This window comes from Delphinapterus leucas, chromosome 8 (assembly GCF_059928025.1).
Source record: "Delphinapterus leucas isolate spDelLeu-1000000601 "Yukka" chromosome 8, BTC_Dleu_Yukka2, whole genome shotgun sequence".
Taxonomy (NCBI): domain Eukaryota; kingdom Metazoa; phylum Chordata; class Mammalia; order Artiodactyla; family Monodontidae; genus Delphinapterus; species Delphinapterus leucas.
Genome location: NC_143136.1, coordinates 81,623,166 through 81,644,505, shown reverse-complemented (window position 1 = coordinate 81,644,505; position 21,340 = coordinate 81,623,166). Strand labels below are relative to the sequence as shown.

At 36.8% G+C, this 21,340-nt stretch overlaps 1 protein-coding gene across 2 annotated transcripts in view; it reads left to right on the top strand.

The window, feature by feature from the left end:
- The window catches only part of EPC2 (enhancer of polycomb 2), a 107,270-nt gene that overhangs the window by 12,091 nt on the left and 73,839 nt on the right, over positions 1-21,340 (top strand). The window contains exon 1 of one of the 2 annotated variants that reach the window (XM_089916836.1): positions 1,864-5,605. The exons of the other annotated variant lie outside the window; for it this stretch is intronic. Coding sequence (XP_089772962.1) covers positions 5,576-5,605 — 30 coding nt within the window. The 5' untranslated portion in view covers positions 1,864-5,575. Of the gene's footprint in view, positions 1-1,863; positions 5,606-21,340 lie in introns of those variants that run through there. 2 annotated transcript variants of the gene reach the window in all.

Sequence of the window (21,340 nt, the reverse complement as noted above, 5' to 3'; positions counted from 1 at the left end):
ATGCGTGCGTTAGAAAATTTCTAAACAAATGCTTTTTACTTGGTAAAGTGGACACATTTTTCTCTTGTTGTATTCATTTTATAAGTGAGTAATATGTGACCTTAGAGTTAATTTTTTAATCTAGAGTCATAAAGTCAGGTAATTTTGATTTTAAATTTCTTCTCTTTAAAATCTCTCAGGAATTGAGAATTCGCATATTGTAGTTTTCTGTTGGATTGTTTGGAGTTTGGTTATCAAACCTTAACTTGTTATTCCCATGTGGGAATTTGGTTGTAAGTACGCCTTGCATTGTACATAGTAAGGCTTTTATTTATTTTCCTATATATAAAGTATGTTAAAGTCAGATTAACTATTGATTAAGTAACTTGTCAGTGTGTGTTTTCTCTAACAATTATTTACAGTTTTGAATAGCATCCTAGGTCAGAAGAGCAACAATAGGATACCCTTTTGAAGAAAGCTGTCTTATTTCAGGTATCACTTCGGTAAGGTGGATCTTTCGTACAGATTGCACCCTGTCAGACTTTCACTGTAGTCGTCTGTGATGTTTATTCATTTAGTAAATAGCTCCATGAACACAGGAACTGTGTGTGTGTTACCTTTGTGTCGATCATCCAATACAGTAAATGACATATGGCAGTTACTCACTAAATATTTGCCGACAGAATGAACAACGTCTGCTTTGTACTTGAGATACAGAAAGGGGTAAGATGTGCTACCTGTCTTCAGCTTGTAGTTCCCCCGAAAAGAGCACAGATAACTCCATGTGAGGTTTAGTGTGTTATGTGGAAGATAAAAATGATATTGTGGAAATTTGTGTCACAAGGGACATTTGAATTGGAGTAGTATATATGAATTTAAGTAATAGCTAATTGAGTATAATACATTATTTAAGTAATTTTTACAAATTAGTTTTGAAATTATTTCCATATGCCAGAATCCATGAGTTTTTAAAGATTCATGTCATTACTTTTCATATTGAGAAGTGTGTGACGCCCAGGAGAGTTGTTAGAGGGTTGAAAGAATTTTTGTGGTCTCATGTAAGTTCACCTCTTAGGACAGGCAAACTCGTGTTAAGAATAGTGCCTGTTTAAAGAGTTCTGGGGAAAAGGAAACTTTGTGTTATGGAGAATGGCCTAAAGAAACAGTGCTGCTTGATTATTACACAGACAGTGTACAGATTTACTTCCTTTTGTTTAAAGCACAGGGGCCACTTTCCATAAAGAAAGTACTATACTAGGAAGAAGATTGTCTATACATTATAGGTGCTTTGATAAGTAGTAGTTACCCTTCAGCCTTATTTGAAATAGCTCAACCATCTTAGCAGAATTCATCAGGGCTCTCAAAATACCTCAAGAAAAAAAAAATTACAAAAGGTTTAGGTCAGTGATTTTCAAATTTCAGCATGCCTCAGAATCACCTGGGACACGGATCAACTGGGCTCCATTCCCAGAGTGTAGGGTTCAGTAGGTGCAGAATGGGGCCCACGGAATTTGCATTATTAACAATTCCCAGGTGATCCTAATGCTGCTTGTCCAGTGACCCCACTTTGAGAACCACCAATTTAAGAGGGAGACTAGTTGTTCTCATCTTGGCCACACATCACATTATCTGGGATGCTTTTGTAAAGTACAGGTGTAGGCTTTCCCCTAGGTTTACCAATCAAATCACAATTTATGGGTGATTCTGATTCTAGATAGGAAAAAAGGATTAGTATCTGTGCCTATGATCCCTGCCTTTCTGCCTTGCCATTTTACCACTCCTTTCAGGGTTTCTTCTCTTGTGCTCTCATTCATTGGCTTTCAGACTTTTTTGACTGTAACTGTGTGTGTGTGTGCGTGTGTCTCTGTGTGTGTGTGTGTGTGTACCCCAAATAAAGTACAACTTGACACACACATACTAATATACAGTCAGTTTTTATTTTTTGTAGTAGTTATGTTCTATAAAGTTGCCATGTACAATGAAGTAGCGAATATTGAACCATTGCTCCTCGACTCCTTTTAGCCTCTGGTCACAGTATTTCATCAAGCAATCAATGCATAACCTTGCATTATATATGTTTCTGTTAAAGATACTTTTATGTGTTGTTGATTTATTGACATTGAACTCAGAGTCAACAGCACTATAGCTCATGCCTGAATGAAGCTTGTCTAACACATTTTCTCTGTAAGGCACATTACAGCCTTCTCCTGCTTAGAAACATTAGACAGCACCTCACTGTATTTGGGGGAGAGGCGCATAAACAATGATATCTTCAAAAAACCCCACAAAAATGTGAAAAGCATGGCACTAAATAGAATGTTAAAAGGACACGTGTTTACAGTATGAGAGCTGAAGCAGGAAGTCAGAGCATTGCCTTGTTTGACCTCAGCTGGGAGCCTGTGGACCAGTGGGGCGACTCAAATTCTTTGCCACTCTGCACATTCTGTGAATGACTGTGAAATCAAAGTATTGATTTTGGGGTCACAGATAAACTTTAACTAGTAGATGAATTTGCAAGAATGGAATTTGTGAGCCAGTGAGGATTGGCTGTACATATTTTTTCCCTTTTCATTTCTGTTTTGTTAAATGAGCTGCTCTGTTGATTTCATTTCATGATTCACTAGTGGTTCAACCCACAGTTTGAAAAACACTGCTCTAACTCAGCAACAGAGATTATGTATTATTTACTCCTTATGTAATGATAAAATAGTAAGTGATATTAAACTCTCTCTCCATGTGCACACACACACTCCTCTTTCATTTAGAGACCATAGGGTTTAATCTTGATAATAGGGAGCTAGGCTTTTGGAGGTACATCATTAGGTTTGTCTTTGTAAAAGGTCAGTATTGTCAGATGGATCGTGGAGGGCAGCACATGGGTGGTAGCAGCAGTGGGGGTGGCGGCGGCGGCAGTGGCAGAAGACTAGAGACAAAGCTAGCTATGAGGCCAGTGCACTGGAAATGGGATTTCTGGCTGTGTGTTTTCAGCAGATTTGTGATAGAGTAAAAACAATTTTGATGCCTCGTGAATTAAGAGATTTCAGTTGTCTTAATTTTATATCAGGGTTTCTTAACTAATGTCTCTGGTACCTAGATAGACTTAATGGGGTCTGAGAACTTACTGAATTTTTTTTTTTTAACCACAGTTTTATATGTATGTCTTCTCCTTCTCTCCAATCACCAGTTATAATGGACTAAATGACTCACAGGAAGTTAAGAATCTCTTTTTCGTAGATAATACAGATTTTTTTCATTGTTAAGCCTTATTTTATATGAATCACAAAGTTCTAAATATTCTGAGATGTCTAAGGAGGTATTTAAAAAGCCCTATATTGAGTTTATACTGTTGTGAAATGCAGAATTTTATTCACGGATTCTTGGAGTTTTTACATGGAAACCCGTCACCGAAGAATATAAATGTATTGATTATAAAGGAAGAATCTTTGTTTTAAGCACTAAAGTAAAATGTATTGTTTGCCTGTATTGCAGTGGAATTGTGTTTAGAAACAATGACATAATTAAGAGTTGCCTAACTTGTTCACTTTCTACTGTTAGGACATTAATACAGCACAGTAAGGTACTCATTCTGTAGATCCAATTTTTTCATCCAATTGGATATCTAATTGTCCAAACACCATTTTTTTAAGAAATTATTTCTCTCTGGTTTGAGATGTGACGTTCCTCATATTTGAATTTTCTTAGGCATTTGGGTTTATTTCTTAACTTTCTGTTTTGTTTCATTGTGCACAAAGTTTATTTTCTTTATCGTTAATCATTTCATTATCTTTATATTTTTATCATTTAAAAAATAATCTGATAGGGCTAGTCACTTCTCCCATTTTTTTTTTTTTTTTTTGCGGTACGCGGGCCTCTCACTGTTGTGGCCTCTCCTGTTGCGGAGCACAGGTTCGGGACGCGCAGGCTCAGCGGCCGTGGCTCACGGGCCCAGCCGCTCCGCGGCATGTGGGATCTTCCCGGACCGGGGCATGAACCCGTGTCCCCTGCATCAGCAGGCGGACTCTCAACCACTGCGCCACCAGGGAAGCCCACTTTTACCATTCTTATTACTCTCCTTTTGCAGAGTGTTTCTTATCGTTGTTGCTTATTTTTCCATATGAATTTATAATTATTTTGTCTAACTCCAGAAAAAAAATGTTGGTGTTTTTATTGGAATTCGCCATACATTTATAAATTAGCTTGTAGGGAACTGACATCTTTGTGATGTTGACTTCCTATCCAGGAACATGGTTTGTCGCTTCATTTGTTGAAGTCTACTTGATTATCATTCAGGAGCATTTTTCTTATATTGGTTTTGTGTGTTTTTGGTTAAGCTTATTCCTAGGAATTTTATCTCTTTGGTTGCTGTTGTAAATCTAATCTCCTTTTCCATTATACCTTATAACTTGTTATTGCTTGTGTTTTAAAAAGCTGTTGACTTCTATATGTTAATTTTATATCCTGTGACTTTATTATTTAATTGTTGGTACTTGTTTTTGAATTGCTTCTCTTGGGTTATTGAAATATAGATATCATATCACTTGCTAATAGAGGTAGTTTACCTCTGCTTTTCCAAATAGTATACCTCTAATTGCCAGATAGAAGGAGATGCATAGGGCAAGGTGTGGGGAGAGGGACAGGGAGTGTCCATGTCTTCGCTGAGAGTGCCATTCTCCCAGCACCTCCATGTGTTCACCAACCTGGAAGATCTCTGAACCCAGTCCTTTTGGGTTTTTTTATGGAGGCTTCATTACATAGACACGATTGATTAAATCATTGGCCATTGGTAATTGATCTGCATTCTGCCGCTCCTCTCCCTTGCCCAGACGTCAGGGGAGTGGGTCTGAAAGTTCCAACCCTCTAATGATGTGATTGGTCCTCCTGGCAACCAGCTCCCATCCTTAGGTGCTTTCCAAATGTCACTTCATAACATAAACTCAGTGGTGTTTAAAAGGGATTTGCTAGGAATATCAAGACACTTTTATTAGTCTTATCACTAAGGAAATTCCAAGGGCTTTAGGAGCTCTGTGCCACAAATGGGACAAAGACCAGATATATATTTCTTGTTTTAAATCTCAATATTACAGTATTACGTGTAATTTTCAAAGAATTAGAATTTTGTTACATATAGTAACATTATTTTAGCCAGAATTTTGTATTTGGCAGATATTTTTGTAAAATAGATTTATTGAGGTATGATTGACACATAAACTGCACATACTTAACGTGTACAGTTTGGAAAGTGTTTACATCTGTATACACCTGTGAAGCTATTACTACTGTCAAGATAATAAACATATTCATCACCTCCAATAGTTGTTTCCTCATGTCCCTTTATAAGCTCCCTCCCACTTCAGTCAAACACTGATCTGATTTCTATCACTGTAGATTAGTGGTTGCGTTTTCTAGACTTTTATGTGAATGAGATCATACAGTGTGTTTTCTTTTTTGGTCTGGCCTCTTTTACTCAGCATAGTTGTTTTGAGATTCATACATATTTTAGCATGTATCAATATTCATTCCTTTTTATTGCTGAATAGTGTTCCAGTTTATGGACATACCACAGTTTATCCATCCACCTGTTCATTGAATTTTGGCTATGACGGATAAGGCTGCTGTGAACATTTATGTATGTACATCTGCTTTCATTTGTTTTGGGTAAATAATACCTGGTGGGTGAAATGGCTTGAATGTATGGTCGGTAAATTTAAAACGTTTCATTAAAAAAAAAAAAAAGAGCTGTCCAACTGTTTTCCAGAGTGGTTAACACCATAGCGGTACCTTCTGGGAGCTGTTTACATAGTTTAGGACCTTGCTACTCAAAGTTTGGTCTGTGGATTTGTTACCTGGGAGCTCCTTAAAATTGCAGAATTTCATACTCCATCCTACAGCCTGTTGAATCAGAATGTGCATTTTAAGTAGATCCTTAGGTGGTTCAGAAGCACATTAGAATTTGAGAACTCTGGTTTAGAGCTGTAGTTCTCAACCTGCTCCACTCTCCCCCCACCCCCCCTTTTTTTTTTTTTTTTTGCTATAACCACTTCAGGGCTTTGACACTTCTGTGAAATTCTCAAATGTGGCTGGGAGATGGAGGAAGGATTTTAAAAATCTTGACAGATAATATTGATAAATTTGAAAGTTCTGTTCTTCTCAGATGATTGCTTTCTGGTGATTTGCTTATGGCAATAAAGTGTTTTTGCCTGTGGCCCATTTCAGATTTGGCAGTTTCAGGAGGAATTGCTTCCCAGGCATTTTTCTAGTGTAGAGCTCTCTAGTTTGGCACAATTTCTTGTGGGTAAGAGATACTCATTTTCTTTCTGTGTAATTTATCTGGTGAATGGGTCCATTTGCTAGCATTTTTTCCCCCTAATGTTCTTACTTTTCTTTTTCATAACCAGTGGTCTAATTTTTGGTTATTTTCATATATAGGTATCTTGAAATTTTCAGTATGGGGTATCTATCTACTCTTAGTATTCAAGGGATGCAAAATAATATCAGAAGTTGACTGTTAATCAATAGATAAATTAACTGAATATCAAATAATGCCTTTTAAAGCCAAATATCCATCATTTATTTTGCCTGCTGTTTCAAATTTTTTTCTACTACTACTCATCCTCATTTATTGTGTGAATATTTAAGACCAAGCCACATTGATGTTAGTGTCACCTTCCTAAATTAGTGTTGATGTTGAAGGTCATGGTCTTAATGAGCATTAGAAAATTCTCAATTTAAAACAAGGTTTCCAGACTTCCCTGGTGGTCCAGTGGTAAGACTCCACACTTCCAGTGCAGGGGGCATGGGTTTGATCCCTGGTCGGGGAACTAAGATCCCACATGCTGCACCACAGGGCCAAAAAATAAAAATTCTAAAAATAAATACATAAAATGAGGTTTCAAAACCCACAATTAGATAACAAGAGAGTAAACATTTACTTTATCAAGTGGAACAAGTTAGTGATGTATAACTTTAAATTGTTTTCCAAAAGTTGATTTGTTAGACATTCTAGAATTATAATGCTTGTGATAAAATATTTCTACACAATAAGATTGCTTTCACTTTTTCACTTCTGTTTAAGATATGAGTTACTCAGGCCAGTAAAGCCCCTTACCCCCATTTCTTCTTTACATCCCCACAAGCAGTTAAGGGAGAAAGAGAAGCAATGAGCGATTCAGTTCTTAATCATTTAAAATTTAACACAGCTGTTTTTCAGAAGAGAAAAATCTTTACCCTGTTATTAAATTCTAAAAGGAATTTATTGCAAATGGGCACTTATCTGTTCAGTTGATAAATGCCTTTATTTTTTTATAAATTTACTTTACTTTTGGCTGTGGGACGGGGGTGGGGGTCTTCCTTGCTGCGCGCGGGCTTTCTCCAGTTGCAGCGAGTGGGTGCTACTCTTCATTGCGGTGGCTTCTCTTGTCGTAGAGCACGGGCTCTAAGCACGCGGGCTTCAGTAGTTGCAGCACGCAGGCTCAGTAGTTGTGGCTCACGGGCTTAGTTGCTCCGCGTCATGTGGGATCTTACCGGACCAGGGGTCGGACCCATGTCCCCTGCATTGGCAGGCAACCACTGCGCCACCAGGGAAGTCCCGATAAATGCCTTTAAATACAGTTTTACAGGAAAAAAAGAACAGAAACATGAATAATGTGACTTTATTTTATTGATTTTTAGCTAAAGCTGATTATTTCTTTGGGAGGCAAAGTTAATGAAGTACCTGCAAGTTTACTTACCAAGGCAGTATTTAGAATACTAGAGGAGTGGATGACTAGTATGTGCTTTAGGCCCATGTTTTTCAAAATTTCTGTGGTGAAAGACCAGTTTTTTTAAAATTAATTTTAATTCATTGCTTGCTAATACTTTTCTCAAGTATAAGGAAAATGAGTTACTAGAAAAGCTAAATAAAAGAAAAATGTGGAAAATACAAAGACTCTTTTTTTTAATAATTTTAACAGACAAAATTACTGTCAAAATGCTTCAGAACTTCCTAAATGCTTATTCTAAATTTCTGTACCACAATCTGAGTACCACTGCTTTAGACTGGTGGTTCCCACAGATTTATTATCACATTGGAACTTGTTAGAAATGTTTGAGAGCCACTGCCTTGGCCTTTTTCCTAAAATGCTGATTAACTGGGCTTTTTTAGGTGGAACTGGATAGAGTTTAAACTTAAGTGCCAACTATTAAGTAAAAGAATGAAATATAGGGTTGGTTACAAAATTAAATCTGTCGCAGATTCTTAAAAAATAACACATGTAATTAAAGTAAAGATTGAAATGTTTGATGTGCTAAATGAATAAAGAGAAGATTCTGGTGTTTTGATACCAGGATTATGGATCACATAATTAAAATTATTTTGATAGAGTTGAAAAGCTTGACACTGGTCTCACCTAGATGAAGACTTAGTTGGTCAGAACTCTTCATGCTTGTTAAGACCTCAGGGTTGCATAGCAACTGATTCAAACAGCTGTAAGTTGGATGTGTGGCAGGTTGTTTCAGTATATATTCATAGGAACTAGAACATTGTTATATTTCAGTGTTTGAAATGGGGTCTTTGTCTTGATTAATCTGTTTTATCTTCATTGTCCCATTGTTTGTAACTAGGAGATAGAAATACAGTTGATTTTTGTATATTGATTTTGTATCTTGCAATATTGCTAAACTCGCTAATTTTAGAAGGTTTGTCTATAGATTACTTTGGGTTTCCTACTTAGAAGGTCAAATGGGTCTGTGAATAAAGGCAGTTTTACATCATCTTTTCTCAGTCTGGGTGCTTGCTCACTCCATCTTTCTGCCTGCCTGCCTCCTGTCTGGTGATTACACTGACTAGAACCTCCAGTACAATATTGAATAGAAGTGTTGAGAGCAGATATCCCTGTCTTATTCCTACTTTTAGGGAAGAAGTATTCAATATTTCAATTAATTATGATGATGTAGTTTTTTTGTAGATGCCTTTGATCAGGTTGAAGAAATTCCCTTTTATTTTTAGTTTTCTGAGAAATTTTGGAGTGGATGTTGGATTTTGTAAGTGCTTTTTTCTATGTACAGAGATGATCATACACCTTTTCCTTTTTTGATTTATTATTATGGTGATTACATTGATTTTCGGTGTAAACTAGAGCTGCATTCCTGGGATAAACCTCATTTGGTCATGTCCTTTTAATAAATCATTGGATTTAATTTGCTAAATTTTTGTTTAGAATGATTACATGTATGTTCACAAGGGATATTTGTAGTTTTCTTTTCTTGTAATGTCTTTTTCTGATTTTGGTATCAGAGTAATACTGGCTTCATAGAATGAGTTGGGAAGTATTCCTTCCACTTCAGTATCTTGGAAAATTTTTTTGTAGAGTTGGTATTATTTCCTCTTCAAATATCTGGTAGAATTCACCAGTGAAGCGATCTGTCTCTAGGTTTTTCTGTGTTTGAAGGTTTTTAACTACAGTTGAATTTCTTTAATAGACATAAGATTACTCAGGTTACCTATTTCTTCCTGAATGAGCTTTGGCAGTTGGTTTCTTTCAAGCAGTTTGTCCTTTTCATCTAATTGACAAGTTTATTGGCATGGATCTGTTCATAATATTCTCTAGGATGATGTCTCTCTTGTTTCTGACATTGGTAAATTGTGTCTTCTCACTTTTTCCCTCATTGATCTGGCTAGAAGTTTATCAATTTTATTGATTTTGTTAAAGAATCAACTTTTGGTTTCATTGATTTTTCTCTGTTGATCGTCTTTGTATTTCATTGATTTTCACTTTGATCTTGATTATTTCCTTTCTTCAGAGTTTACTTTGGGCTTAATTGGCTTTTTTTTTCTAGTTTTTTTTAAAGTGGAAGCTAATGTCATTGATATGAGACATTTATTTTACAATGTTTAGAAGCTATAAATTTCTTCCAGAGGGCTTCTTCAGCAGCATCTCACAACCTGTTTTTTTTTTATTATTCAGTTTAAGATACTTTCTAATTGCCATTTGATTTCTTCTTTGATTCTTGAGTTATTTAGAACTCTGTTATTTAGTTTCCAAATACTTAGTGGTTTCACAGAGATCATTCTCTTAGCAATTTCTAACTTAATTCTACTGTGAGAACATAGTTTGTGTGATTTGAATTCTTGTAAATTTTTTGTAATGTAGTTTAGAATATATCCTGTCTTGGTAAACGTTCCCTGTAATTGTGAAAAGATGTATGCTGCCTTTGATGGATGGAGCATTCTGTAAAAAGTCACGTCAAGTTAGCTGGTAGTGTCGTTCTTTTGTTGTTTTATTTATTATTGAAAGTGTGGTATTGAAATCTCTAATGTGGATTTATCTATTTATCCTTGAAGTTGTATTTGTTTTACTTTATTTTAATTTTTAACATTTAAAAAATTTTTATTTATTTATTTTTGGCTGCGTTGGGTCTTTGTTGCTGCACACGGGCTTTCTCTAGTTGCGGTAAGCAGGGGCTACTCTTCGTTGCGGTGCGCAGGCTTCTCATTGCGGTGGCTTCTCTTGTTGCGGAGCATGGGCTCTAGGCGCACGGGCTTCAGTAGTTGTGCCTCGCAGGCTGTAGACTAGAGCGCAAGCTCAGTAGTTCTGGCGCACAGGCTTAGTTGCTCAGCGGCATGTGGGATCTTCCCGGACCAGGGCTTGACCCCGTGTCCCCTGCATCAGCAGGTGCATTCTTAACCACTGTGCCACCAGGGAAGCCCTGTATTCGTTTTAGTTTCATGTATCTTGAGGCTCTGTTATTAGGTGCATAGATGGGTCGGGTTGTAATGTTCTCTTGACTAATTGATCCATTTAAGCATTACGAAATAAACTTCTTAATCCCTGGTGACAGTCTTTGCTCTTAAATTTATGTTGGATGTTAATATGGTCATAATAAGTCTCTTTGATTAGAGTTAGTATGGTGTATCTTTTTCCATTAAAAAATTTTTAACTTGTTTATGTCTTTATATCTAAAGTACATTTATTGTAGGCAGCCTATAAATTGGGTCTTAAATTTTTTAATCCAGTCTGGCAATTTCTGTTTCTTAATTATCTTGTTGAGACCATTTACGTTTAATATGATTTTTTTTAAGTTAAGGCTTTATTATTTTTTTCTTTTTTTAACATCTTTATTGGAGTATAATTGCTTTACAATGTTGTGTTAGTTTTTGCTGTATAACAAAATGAATCAGCTATACATATACATATATCCCCACATCCCCTCCCTCTTGCATCTCCCTATCCCACCCTTCTAGGTGGTCATTTTTAGAGCAGTTTTATGTTCACGGCAAAATTGAGGGAAAGATACAGAGATTTCCCATATAGTCCCTGTCCCCATAAGTGCATAGCCTCCCCCATTATCAACATCTCCCACCAGAATGGTACATTTTGTTACAATGTTACATGTTTTTAACTATTAATGAGCCTACGTTGACAAGTGATAAATGTCCAAAGTCCATAGTTTACATTACAGTTCACTCTTGGTGAATTCTGTGGATTTGAAAAAGTGTATGATATGTATCCATCATTATGGTATCATAAGAGTGTTTTCACTACCCTAAAAATCCTGTTTTTATTGCTTCCCTCCATCCCCCTTCAACCACTGATCTTTTTACTGTCTCCATTGTTTTGCATTTTCCAGAATGTCATATTGTTGGAACCATTTTCAGAGGGGTGACTATGGGTCTTGAGCATCCATGGATATTGATATATGCAGGGGCTCCTGGAACCAATCCCTCTTGGATACGGAGGGATGATGACTCTTTCATGGGTGGTGCCTTTGGTGTTGTATCTAAAACATCATTGCCATACTCAAGGTCATCTAGGTTTTCTCGTATGTTATCTTATAGGAGTTTTATAGTTTTGAATTTTACATTTAGGTCTGTGATCCATTTTGTGTTAATTTTTCTGAAGGATGTAAAGTTTGTGTCTACCTTAATTTTTTTGCGTGTTGATGTCCAGTTGTTCAAGTACCGTTTATTGAAAACTGCCTTCACTCCATTATATTGCCTTTGCTGCTCTGTCAAAGATCTGTTGACTAGGGCTTCCCTGGTGGCGCGGTGGTTGAGAGTCCGCCTGCCGATGCAGGGGACACGGGTTTGTGCCCCGGTCCGGGAGGATCCTGCATGCCGTGGCGCGACTGCGCCAGTGGGCCATGGCCGCTGAGCCTGCGCATCCGGCGCCTGTTGCTCCGCGGCGGGGGGGGCCACAGCGGTGAGACGCCCGCGTGCCGCAAAAAAAAAAAAAAAAAAAAAAGATCTGTTGACTAATAATGTGAGTCTCTTTCTGGGCTCTCTGTCTTCTTCCATCGATCTATTTGTCTGTTTTTTCCCCAGTACCACTCTGTCTTGATTACTGTAGCTTTATAGTCTTGAAGTCAGGTGGTATCAGTTCTCTAATTTTGTTCAGCTCCTTCAATATTTTGTTGGCTAATCTAGATGTTTTACCTCTCCATATAAACTTTAGAATCAGTTTGTCAATACCCACAAAATAACTTGCTGGTTTTGATTGGAATTACATTGAATCTATGATATAAATCAAGTTGGGAACAATTGACATTTTGATGATATTGAGTCTCCCTATGCATGAACATGGGCTATCTCTCCATTTAGTTAGCTCTTTGATTTTGTTCATCAGAATTTTGTGGTTTTCCCTCAGAGATAGTGTATACATTTTGCTAGATTTACAACTATTTCATTTTTAGGGTAAATGATATTGTGGTTTTAATTTCAAATTCCACTTGTTAATTGCTGGTATATAGGAAAGTAGTTTACTTTATATTTACCTTGAATCGTGCAACCTTGCTATAATTATTTTATGAGTTCCAGGAGTTTTTTGTCAGTTCTTTCAGATTTTCTACATAGACTATCATGTCATCTGTGAACAAAGACAATTTTATGTCGTTTTTCCCAATGTGTGTATCTTTTATTTCCTTTTGCTGGTCTTGTTGCATTCACTAGAACTTCCAGTATGATGTTGAAACAAAATAGTGGTAGGGGACATCCTTGCCTTATATCTGACCTTAGTGGGGAAGCTTCAAGTTTCTCACCATTAACTATAATGTTAGCTGTAGATTTTTATCAAGTTCAGGAAGTACTCTATTACTAGTTTACTGAGACTTAATATGACTTTTTTTTTTTTTTTTTTGCGGTACGCGGGCCTCTCACTGCTGTGGCCTCTCCCGTTGCGGAGCACAGACTCCGGACGTGCAGGCTCAGCAGCCATGGCTCACGGGCCTAGCCACTCCGCGGCATGTGGGATCTTCCCGGACCGGGACACGAACCCGTGTCCCCTGCATCGGCAGACAGACTCTCAACCACTGCGCCACCAGGGAAGCCCTAATATGACTCTTTATATGGTTAGGTTTCACTCTGTCATCTTAATGTTTTCTATTTGTTTCTTCTGTTCTTTGTTCCCTTTTCTTATTTTTCCTTCTTTTGGATTTTTTTTTTTTATGATTCCATTTTATCTCTGTTTTTGGCTTATTACACATAGGTCTTTGTTTTGTTACTTTAGTGATTGCTTTAGGGACTTGGTTCTCAATTGGGTCTGATTTATTTCCCAGAGGACACTTGATAATTCCTGGAAACTTATTATTTTTCACAACTAGAGGGTGCTACCGACGTCTCTTTAGTAGAGGTCAGGGATGCTGGTAAATATCCTACAAAGCACAAGGCAGAATTCCACAACAAAGAACTACCTTGCCCAGAATATCAATAGTGCCAAAGTTGAGAAACTCTGATTTGGGGTATACATCTTTATTCCAGTCTACGTTCAAGTGACATACCACTTATGTACACTGTAAGATCCTTACAATAACGTACTTCCACTTCTCCCTGTCCAGCCTTTACGCTATTGTTTTCATGCATTTTACATATGTATAAACCCTATAATACATTCTTATTTTTTAATTTAAAGAACCAATTATTTTCAAATACTTCGAAATAATAAGAAAAAGATGTATATATTTACCATGGTAGTTATCATTACTCCTGCTTTTCATAAATATATCCTATATCTAGACTTTCATCTGGTATCATTTTTCTTCTTCGCGAAGGACTTCTGTTAACACATCTTGTAATGCAGGTCTGCTGGTGATGAATACTTTCTACTTTTGTACATCTAAAAATGTCTTTATTTCACCTTTTTTTGTGTGTGATAAAGCACATAAGTTTATCTTCTTAACAATTTATAAATGTGCATTACAGACTGCTAGCTGTGTGAATTGTACAACAGATCTCTAACTTTGTTTTTGAAAGATATTTTTGCTGGACATAGAATTGTAGGTCGACAATTTTTCCTTCTAGTATTTAAAAAAATGGTGCTCTAGTCTTCTCACTTGGATTATTTCTGATGAGAAATCAGATGTCATCCTTATCTTCGTTCCTCTATGTTAGCATATCTTTTTTCCAGTCTGGTTAATGGAAGCAGGTGATCTTTCTGGCCCTGAGTGACAGGCACTGTTCCCGCTAATCCTTTGTTATAGTTCATTCTCCATTGTTATGTAGTTTCTTCACACACAAGTGCTGATGAATATTTTGCTGAATACTCCGGGGAACCCTCTGCAGATCTCCTGGGTCCTCTCTCTGTGTAGTTCTTTCCTCTTTGGTACTCTTCCCTATGGACTTTAGGTGCCTTAGTCTTCCTGGACTATTATTTCTGTCTCCTCAACTCAGGAGGTCTTCTAGCCTCTGCCTCCGTTTCATCCTCCTGCTCCACAACGTGGAATATTCTTTGAAGGTAGTAAGATAAGGCAGTCATGGGGCTCACTGGTTTTAGTCATTGTCCTTTATTGCCTGATGTCTGGTGTTTAGAAAACCATTGTTTCAACTCTTTAGCCAGATTTTTGTTGTTGTTGCTTCAGGTATAAGGGTAAATTCATTCCCTCTCCCTTTTTTTTTTTGCAATTTTTTATTGTGATAAAAATTCACATAATATTTAATTCACCATATTAAAGTGTACAGTTCAGTGGTTTTTAGTACATTCACAATGTTACGCAGTGTCACAGCTGTCTTATTCCAGAACACTTCCATCACCCTAAAAAGAAACCCCATACCCACTAATCACTCTCCATCCTACTTGTTCACCAACCCCCTCCTTAATAACCGCTAATATAGTTTCTTTATGCATTTGCCTATTTCTGAACATTTCCTATAAATGGAATCATACAATATGTGGCCTGTTGTATCTGACTTCTTTCACATAGTGTAATGTTTTAAAGGTTCACCCATGTTGTGGCATACATCAGTATTTCACTCCTTCTTATAGCTGAATGATATCCACTGTATGTATTTCATCTTTGTTAGAGTGGAAGTTAGCTGCTGAAGCTTTTTAAATGGTTTCTGCTGCTGCTTTTATCTCCCAGAGTCCATATTTGACCTTGGCAGGTGATTTTAATATGCTGTCAGGACTGAGAATCAGATTTGGAAAGTTAGTTCTAGAAGAGAAGCAGGTTTAGTTAGAATAGGATAAGGACTTATCTAGAGTCCTTCTTTTTTCTTTGTCTTCCTCCTTTTTTTTTTTTTTTGATCATGAAAGGGATCAGTTTAAGTGGTTTTAAAGATTAGCACTGGTTGCTTTCTTGTAGTACGTATTCTTTGAGAAAATTCTTTGAGAAAATATTTATTTATTTTTTATAATTTGTTATTTTTTTGGCTGCGTTGGGCTTCCGTTGCTGCGTGCGGGCTTTCTCTAGTTGCGGTGAGTGGGGGCTACTCTTCCTTGCGGTGCGCGTGCTTCTCACTGCAGTGGCTTTTCTTGTTGTGGAGCACGGGCTCTAGGCGTGAGGGCTTCAGTAGTTGTGGCACGTGGGCTCAGTAATTATGACTCGTGGGCTCTAGAACTCAGGCTTAGTAGTTGTGGCACTTGGGCTTAGTTGCTCCACGTCATGTGGGATCTTCCCGGACCAGGGCTCGAACCCATGTCCCCTGCATGGGCAGGCAGATTCTTAACCACTGCGCCACCAGGGAAGCCCAAGCATTTATTTAATTTTATTTTATTTGACCGTGCCATGTGGCATGCAGGATCTTAGTTCCCCAACCAGGGATCAGACCTGTGTCTCCCACCGTGGAAGTGTGGAATCCTAACCACTGGACCGCCAGGGAATTACCATAAAGAATTTATTTTGTTTATGGTTTTGTGTTTTAATAAACAAATATACCTGTGTAACCACCATCCCAAACAAGGAATAGGACATTTTCATTCCCCACAGAAGTTCCATTTAACCTATTTGCAGTCATATCTTCCACCCCCTTTTCAGGCAGCTACTGATCTGATTTCAGTCGCTATAGATTAGTTTTGCCTGTTCTCAAACTTCATATAAAGGGAACCATACAGAATGTAGCTGCTTGTATCTCGTTGTTGCTTGTTGTACTTTTGAGATTCATCTATGTAGTATATATGATTAGTTTGTCTCCCCCACCTCCCTCCTCCTTTTTTCTTTTAACTGAGTAGCATTCCTTTGAATGAATGTATTTACTTTAGTCACCTGTTAATGTGCGTTTTTATTGTTTCCAGTTTTTGGCTATTTTGAGTAAAATTGCAGTTGACGTTCATGTGCAAGTTGTTTGTGGACATGCATTTCACTTCTCAGGTGCACACTTAGCAGTAGGCTTGCTGGGTCATGTGATAAGTATATTTATAAGAACCTGCCCAACAGTTTACAAAGTGGTGATACCTTTTGACCCTTCCACCAGCAGTTGATGTTGTCAATTTCTTAATTTTAGTCATTTTGTGGGTGTGTAGTCAAAACTGTCTGCGATTTTATTTTGCGTTTTCCTGATTCAAAGATGTTGAACATTTTTTCAAGTGTTTATTGGTCATTCCTGCATCTTCTTTTGTGAAATATCTGTTAAATCATTGGCTCATTTTCTTTTAAAATTGGGTTGTTTTGGGGACTTCTCTGGCGGTCCAGTGGTTAAGACTCTGTGCTCCCAGTGCAGGGGGCACAGGTTCGATCCCTGGTCGGAAAACTAAGATCCTGCATGCTGCAATCTGCAGCCAAAAAAAAAATAAAAGGGTTGTTTTGTTATTATTGAGTTATAAGAGTTATTTATATATTCTGCATACAAGGCCTCTCACATACTTATTGTGAATACTTTTTCCCCCAGTCTGGCTTGTTTTTTTATTTCCTTAAGAATGTATTTTGAATAGCACAATATTTGCATTTTGAGGAAGTCCAGCTTATCAATTCTTTCATTTATAATGTGTTTTGCTTTATGTTCTAAGAAATCTTACCCAAACCCAGAGTCACTAAGATTTTTCTCCTGTGTTTTCTTGTAGATGTTTTACAAGTTTAGGCTTTGTGTTTAGGTCTGTGACCTTTTTTTTTTTTAAACACAGATTCCTAGAATCTTCTCCCAGAGATCCTGGTTTAATAGGTCTGGGGTGGAGTCAAAGAATCTAGTTATTTGTTTTGTTTTTTTAAATTTATTTATTTGGCTGTGGCAGGTGAGTTCCTTAGTTGTGGCTTGCAGGCTCCTTAGTTGTAGCACGTGTGCTCCTTAGTTGCAGCCAGTGGGCTCCTTAGTTGTGGCTTGAGAATTCTTAGTTGCAGCATGCATGTGGGATCTAGTTCCCTGACCAGGGATTGAACCTGGGCCCCCTGCATTGGGAGCTTAGAGTCTTAACCACTGCGCCACCAGAGAAGTCTCTGTGACCTATTTTTGAGTTAATTTTTGTGTATAGTTTGAGTTAGGAGTATAGGCTTATTTTTTTCCAAACTGACGTCCAGACAATTTGTTGGCAAGACTATGCTTACCCACATTCAGTTCCCCCATTAATTGGCACCTTTATCTAAAATTCATTATGTGTATGTATGTATGTGGGTCTATGTTTAGACTTCTTTTCCATTGCTTTATATATACATTCTTATGCTGGTAACACACTGTTTTGAATAGTTTAGCTTTATATTTTGTAATGTAGCTTGTAATCAGATTGTATGTTCTTCAAATTTCTTTTCTTTCAAGATTATTTTGGCTATTTTGCCTTTCCATATGAATTTTAGAATCAGCTTGTCCATTTCTGTAAAAAAAGAAAAAAAAAAGCCTGTTGGGGTTTTGATTGGGATTGTGTTGAGTGTCTAGATGAATTTTGGGGGAAATTTTACACAAGTAAAGTTTTTGAACAGTATTGAACCTTCCAATTCATGAGCATACTACATCTCTCCATTTATGTTGATGTGCAAGTTTTACACATATTTTGTTAAACCTATCTGTAAATATTTAGTGGTTTAACACTGTTGTAAATGGTAATTGCTTTTTATTTTTATTTTTTAGTTGGTAGTATACAGAGGTACAATTGAGTTATTAATATTGACTTGCAGTCTTGTTAAGTTCACTTTTTAGTTCTAGTAGCTCTGTTGAGATTCCCTAGGATTTTCTCCCTACATGATCATATTATGTGCAGTTTTACTTCTTTTTTTCCAGTCTGCCTGCCCTTATTTCTTTTTCTTTCCTCACTGCAGTGGCTAGAAACTCAGGGAAAATGTGGCCTAGAAGTGGTGAGAATAGACCTTTTAGGCTTGTTTTTGCTCTTAGGGGGAAAGAATTCAGTCTTTGACCATTAAGTATGATGGTCTGTAGGTTTTCCTTTGTGCTGCCTGCTCTTTATCAGATTGAGGACATCTTTTTCTTGCTTTCAGTGAATTTTTTCTTATGAATGGGTGTTGAAAAAAGATTTTGAATTGTCAAATTTTCTAATTTTTTTTTGCTTTTGTTCTCAAAAATTTCGCTTCTATTAATATTGCACTTTAATTATATGTTTTAATAAAAATGAGAAACTTTTATCCTTGACAGTGTGCTGTGGACTATTCTGAACACCTTATTAACTTATATAATCATCACAACAATCCTTTGAAGTGTATATGGTCTAAATTTTACAGATAAGCTTTAAATCATTATTTTCAAAAGGAATGTAAGTTTCTTTCCCAATCCCCTTCATTGTAGACATATGAATATTCATTTCTAATAAATGAGGTTTGTTTTTTCTCTTTGTGTTATAATTTGGGTTCTCTTCACACCGTCATTAATTTTGATTATTTTTAGAGCATGTGAAACATAAACAGGGTTTTAAAATTCAGAACTGTTAAAGGATATATGCTCAGAGAATTGTCACTCCCTCCTTATCCTTTCTACTCCATTCATAATACCCTATTCTTTGTGATTCTTAGCCAATTTATGATCAATTTTGTGAAAGTTCCATGAGTACTTGAGAAGAAGGGGGATTGTGTGTGAAGTTTGATAAATAACTATAAGTTCTACCTTATTAAGTTGCTTATTAGGTCCTTGCTTGTTATTTGTCCACTTGATTTGTCTTGTGCTGAGAGTGGTCTTTTTTTATATATATATAGATTTATTTATTTAGTAAGTTAGTTAGTTTTCGACTGTGTTGGGTCTTCTGTGGCTGTGCGCGGGCTGTCTCTAGCTACCGAGGGCTTCTCATTGTGCTGGCTTCTCTTGTTGCAGAGCACAGGCTCCAGGCGCACAAGCTTCAGTAGTTGTGGCACATGGGCTTCAGTAGTTGTGACTTGCGGGCTCTAGAGTGCAGGCTCAGTAGTGTGGCACATGGACTTAGTTGCTCTGTGGCATGTGGGATCTTCCCGGACCAGGGCTCAAACCCGAGTCCCCTGCATTGGCAGGTGGATTCTTAACCACTGCGCCACCAGGGAAACCCCCTGAGAGTGGTCTTTTAAAATTATTTTTAGTGTATCTTTGTCTGTCTTTGCATATCTGTAGCTTTTTCTTCATGAAATGATTATTTGATCATAAATTATTGTTGATATATAGATATTCATAAATATGAATAGAAGTTCAAGATCTTTGTAATGAATTGTGGGTTTTGGGTCATGCTTAATGCTCTTTGGCTTGAATTCTACTTGTCTCATATTAGGATCTGCTTGTCTTTCTTACTGTATTCCATTACCTGATAAACTTTTCTGTTCCTTTTACTCTTTTTCACTCACTCTTTGTGGTGATGGTGGTGGTGGTGGGGTATTTCTTGCATAAAGCATATAGTTGAGTCTTTGGTTATGAGACAAGTTGAAAATCTTTTTGTTTTCATAGGTGAGATAAGTCCACTCACATTTATTGATATGAGTGAACATGTTTGATCTCAACTCTTTCATAATATTTAATTTTTTTGTATTATGTTATATTGGCTAGTTTTTTTTATTTTGCTCTCATCTTGTTTTCCTTCTCCTATTTTTAGTTGCATTATTTCTACTTTACTGTGCAGATGTTTGTACATTAGTGCTCCAGCCTTTTCCCCATCTTTGACATATATGTATATATGTGTGTATGTGTGTGTGTATATATATGTGTGTGTGTGTGTGTGTGTGTATAGTTGAAGTTTTCCATTCATATCATGGTTGGATGAATCCAAGATGATGATGGGCTACACTAGTCATTTGTGGCTGGTGGGCATTTGAAATATGGCTAGTCTGAATTGAGATGTTCTATACGTCTAAAACACATGTGTTACATACAGGTTTTTAAGACTTGGTGTGGAAGAAAAAAATGTAAAATATCTCCATACCTTTTTATATTGATTACATGTTGAAATGATAATGTTTGGATATTTATATTGGCTTAAATAAGATATATTATTAATTTCATCCTTTTTCTTTTTACTTTTTTTGGTGTGGCTACTAGAAAATTTAAATGTGTGGGTTACATTTGTGGCTTCCATTACATTTCTTCTGAACAGTACTATTCTAGTAGATTCCTCAAAAGTCCCCTACAGAATTCCCTGAGTACTTTGTGTAGCCTTGATACTTAAAGGATAACTTAGCTGGATGTAAAATCCTTGATTCATACTTTATGTTCATTGAGGTTTCTGAAAATGCTGCTCATTGATGCTTTGCTTTATGTTATTTTTAAAGTCTGATGTTCATCTGATTCTTTTGGCCTTTTAAGTTATTATTATATGTTATTGTTACTATTACTGTTTGCTTGGAGGCTTTGAGGATTTTTTCATTATTTTTGAAATAACTTTTATTCAAATATATGTCACAGTCTGTTGTTCTGGGTTACTTTTGCCAGGTACTTGATGAGCTTTTTTTATTGTGGTAAAAAATGCAGAGCCTAAAATTTAGTATCTTAATCATATTTAGGTGTACAGTAGTATTATACAACAGATATCTAGCACTTTTCTCATCTTGGAAAACTGAAACTCTATACCCATAGAACAACAACTTCCGTTCTTCTCCTCCCCCAGCCCCTGGCAACCACCACTCTTTCTAAGAATTTTGACTACTTTAGACCTCATATAAACAATGCAGTATTTGTCCTTTTGTGACTAGCTTATTTCACTTAGCATAATATTCTCAAGGTTCATGCATGTTGTAGCATGTGTCAGAATGTTCTTCCTTTTTAAGGCTAATATTCCATCATATGTACATA